This window comes from Rhinoraja longicauda, chromosome 38, assembly GCF_053455715.1.
Source record: "Rhinoraja longicauda isolate Sanriku21f chromosome 38, sRhiLon1.1, whole genome shotgun sequence".
Lineage (NCBI taxonomy): Eukaryota > Metazoa > Chordata > Chondrichthyes > Rajiformes > Arhynchobatidae > Rhinoraja > Rhinoraja longicauda.
In genome coordinates, this window is record NC_135990.1 from 1,821,464 (window position 1) to 1,825,426 (window position 3,963).

Genomic DNA, 3,963 nt, shown 5'->3' on the forward strand with positions numbered 1-3,963 from the left:
AAAGTGCTGGAGAAACGTAAAATTCATAAGTGATAGGAGCATAATCAGGCCATTCGGCCCATCAAGTCTGCTCCGCCATTCAATCATGGCTGACCTATCTCTCCCTCCTAACCCCATTCTCCTGCCTTCTCCCCATAACCCCTGATAATCAAGAATCTATCTATCTCTGCCTTGAAAATATCCACTGACTTGGCCTCCACAGCCTTGATGGCTTAATGGGCCAGGCAGCATCTCAGAGGAACACGGGTGGGTGACGTTTTAGGTTGGGACTGTATTTCAGACTGTGGAATTCTCTGCCTCAAGGCAGTGGAGGCCAATTCTCCGAATACATTCAAGAGAGAGCTAGATAGAGCTCTTAAGGATAGCGGAGTCAGGGGGTATGGGGAGAAGGCAGGAACGGGGTACTGATTGAGAATGATCAGCCATGATCACATTGAATGGCGGTGCTGGCTCGAAGGGCCGAATGACCTCCTGCACCTGTTGTCTATTGTCTATTGAAGGTTTTGTGTTTGTTTTGCAGTGCGTGGAGGAGCGGCGTTAACCGGTGTCGCTGGGGAGGCCATGCTGGAGAAGGGTGCGGTGTTGGCGGTGGTGACATGGCCGACGGCAGGTCGGGAGACGTGTGCCGGGATTTCCTGCGTAATGTCTGCAAGAGGGGCAAGCGCTGCAAGTTCGTGCACCCGGAGGTGAGCGCGGCGCCTGATGCGGTGGACGAGCCGGCGCCGGTGAAAGGCGAGGTGCCGGTGTGCCGGGACCACATGAACGGCGAGTGTCAGCGCGGCCCCAAGTGCCGGTTCGTCCACTTTGAAGGGGAGTCGCCGGAGCAGGCTCGCTCTCCCGTGGTCTACCACATGGACCCGTACCACACCGAGCTGTACGAGGAGCAGGTGCTGAAACGGCGGCGGCTGGAGAGCCTGCGCTTCGACCTGTACGACCACGGCGTGCCGCGCCCCTTCCCCGTTGACTACCGCTACCTGGAGGAGGAGAACCTGATGCTACACAAGAGGGTGGAGGAGCTGAAGAAGCAGGCGTCCAATCTGATGGCCACCAACGAGGTTCTGCTGGAGCAGAACGCTCTCTACCGTAACCAGCCCAAGATGGTGGCTCTGACCACCACCACAGCGGCAGGCGAGCAGCAGCTGGCCCCCCCCACCTTGGCCACCGTCACCGCCTACAACCACACCATTGTGCAGGCCCACAACTCCCTCAGCAGCCAGGCCCTTCAGCCCCGGCAGGAGATGGTAGCCCCGACCAGCGCCGTGCCTCCGGTCTCCGCCATACCTGCTCCTCTGCCCCCTCCCCCCAGGCCACTCATCACCACCGAGCTGGCACTGGCTCAGTCCATTGCTCAAAGCATGGCCCCACCGGTGACCATGACACCGGTCAGTGTCTCCATCACCCAGGCCATCCCCGGCATCACCGTCAGCCACACCACCACGCCCATGGTCAGCTACGCCATTGCCTCGCAGAGCATGAGGATCACACCCATGCCACACTGAGGACATGCCCCCCTCTCCCCCCTCCACCCACGCCACACTGAGAACATGCCCCCCTCCACCCACGCCACACTGAGAACATGCTCCCCCCTCCACCCACGCCACACTGAGGACATGCTCCCCCCTCCACCCACGCCACACTGAGAACATGCCCCCCTCTCCCCCCTCCACTCACACCACACTGAGAACATGCTCCCCCCTCCACCCACGCCACACTGAGAACATCTCCCCCCTCCACCCACGCCACACTGAGGACATGCCCCCCTCTCTCCCCTCCACCCACGCCACACTGAGAACATGCCCCCTCCACCAACGCCACACTGAGGACATGCCCCCCTTCTCCCCCCCCACCCACGGCTGGGCCACCACTGGGCCTGGCTGCACCTATCTTGACTATCTCCCAACCCCAGATACTGCTCTAACTTCTGGTCTCTGCACAGATCTCCTGATTTTTCTATTGATAGGGTCTTGCTCGTCTGTCCGTTAAATCAGTGTGAGCATAATTGAGGGGCAAACTCAAGATGCAAGCAGCCAGTATTGTGCACTAGTTAGTAATGTTTCAGGGGGTCTGCCTCAGTGCTGTTGTTTGGTGACCATTATAGACCCACGTTCCTGCTGGAAGCCATGTTCTCCAGCTTCCTTTGCAAGAGACCATGTCCACTGCTGCAGCTCGTAATTCGGGAAAAATGGACGTCCGTCGTAAACAAAAGGACATAGAGTGCTGGAGTAACTCAGCGGGTCAGGCAGCATCTCTGGAGAACGTGGAGACGTGACGTTTTGGGCCGTGACCCTTCTCCAGACAGGGACGATGATACCAGCGTGCGGAGACGTCCACCACTCTCTGGCCGTGTCTGGATTGCAGTGGGCCTCCTGGTTCCTGGGTTGTGATGGAACTGCAGCCCCCCACACCCCCCTCTCTGTGTCCGACTCAAGCTGCATGTTCCCGACCCCTGCCCCCAGCAAACCAGTCCCACGTTGCTCATTCTCCCAGATCTCCTTATCAGAAAGTAACACAGCGCAGAACATCGATGGTTGACATTTCAACTTGGGACCCTTCAACGTCTGAAGAAGGGACTCGACAAGGAACATCACCTATCCATGTTCTCCAGAGATGCTGCCTGACCCGCCGAGTTACTGTGTTGTCTCGTGTAAACCAGTATCTGCAGTTCCTTGCTTCTACAGCTCCCTTTCATGTTTCCCTGCTTAATATGGAAGTAGAACAGATGAAATAAAGCAAATTTAAATGTCTCGCCTCTTGGGGAAATAATAAAACGGGAGGGAAAAACTCCTGTAACAACACGGAACTGCAGATGCCGCTTCACAAAAAAAGGCGCAAAGTACTGGAGTAACTCAGCAACCCTTGCAAGTGTCCTAACCCAACATCCTTTGTTCGACATCCATGTTCTCAGGGATGCCGCCTGACCCGCTGAGTTACTCCAGCGCTTTGTGTCTGGTTGTACATTAATCAGCATCTGTTTTAACTTCCTTTGTACTCTGTTGTCACCAACATCCTCGGTCACCAGTCATGCTTAAAATGTGTTGGTTCATTTTAAAATGCAAATTGTCAATTCATGTAGTTCTGACACGTTTTGAATGTGATTTCTATTTAAAGTTTCATCTTTACTGGTATTGTTGGATTCTTGTTTCTCCCTCACTCTGCACCTCATTTTATAACCTGCACAGATTCCACCACTTTTATGAACCCTAATATTGAGACGAATCCTAAATTTTAGATCTCGTAAATCCCGAGGGAGACAACTATCTTGCCAATGACTATCCGAAAACGTTGTGTCTTTTCTTCATTGGTTACACTTCATAATGAAGAAAATTCTTACCGCTAGCTTTAGACAGGAATACTGTTTTGCTAATAAAAAGGCACAAAGTGCTGGAGTAACTCAGCAGGTCAGGCAGCATCCCTGGAGAGCGCGGATAGGTGACGTTTCGGGTCAGGACTGGGTGTCTGAGGCAGGGTCCTGACACGAAATGTCACCTATCCGTGTTGTCTGGAGATGCTGCCTGGCCTGCTGAGTTACTCTAGCACTTTGTGTCTTTATTTTGTAAACCAGCATCTGCAGTTCCTTGCTCCAACGTGGTGTTTTTCTAGTTCTGTTGGACTGTTGTGGATCTTGCATCTGGTAAAGTGGTAATTGTGCATTTTATTAATCTTTCATGTCTCTTGAAGTGTACTGGAAATGAAAGACATTAGAAGAGATATGAGTTAGGGGCCAACATCAATACTTACAGATATTGTCCAGTTTTGTTATAGTTTAGTTTAGAGAAAAGCATGGAAACAGGCCCTTCGGCCTACCCGAGTCCATGCTGTCCATCATTCACCCTTACACTAGTTCCATGTTGTCCTGCTTTTTCAACCTACACACAAGGGGCAATTTACAGAAGCCAATTAACCTACAAACATGCACGTCGTTAAAATGTGGGGAGAAATCGGAGCACCCGGAGAAAACCCACG

General features: G+C 53.2%; 1 protein-coding gene across 1 annotated transcript; it reads left to right on the top strand.

Moving 5' to 3' along the window:
- The first annotated feature begins 6 nt into the window (after positions 1 to 6).
- On the top strand, positions 7 to 3,184 carry LOC144610902 (zinc finger CCCH domain-containing protein 10-like). The gene has a single exon (XM_078429890.1). The coding sequence runs from the start codon at positions 597 to 599 to the stop codon at positions 1,497 to 1,499; it is 903 nt and encodes a 300-aa protein (XP_078286016.1). The 5' UTR covers positions 7 to 596; the 3' UTR covers positions 1,500 to 3,184.
- Positions 3,185 to 3,963: the final 779 nt, after the last annotated feature.

What these genes read in the sequence shown, in the direction of transcription:
- LOC144610902 (XM_078429890.1), top strand. Translation starts at nt 597, where the DNA reads ATGGCCGACGGCAGGTCGGGAGACGTGTGCCGGGATTTCCTGCGTAAT.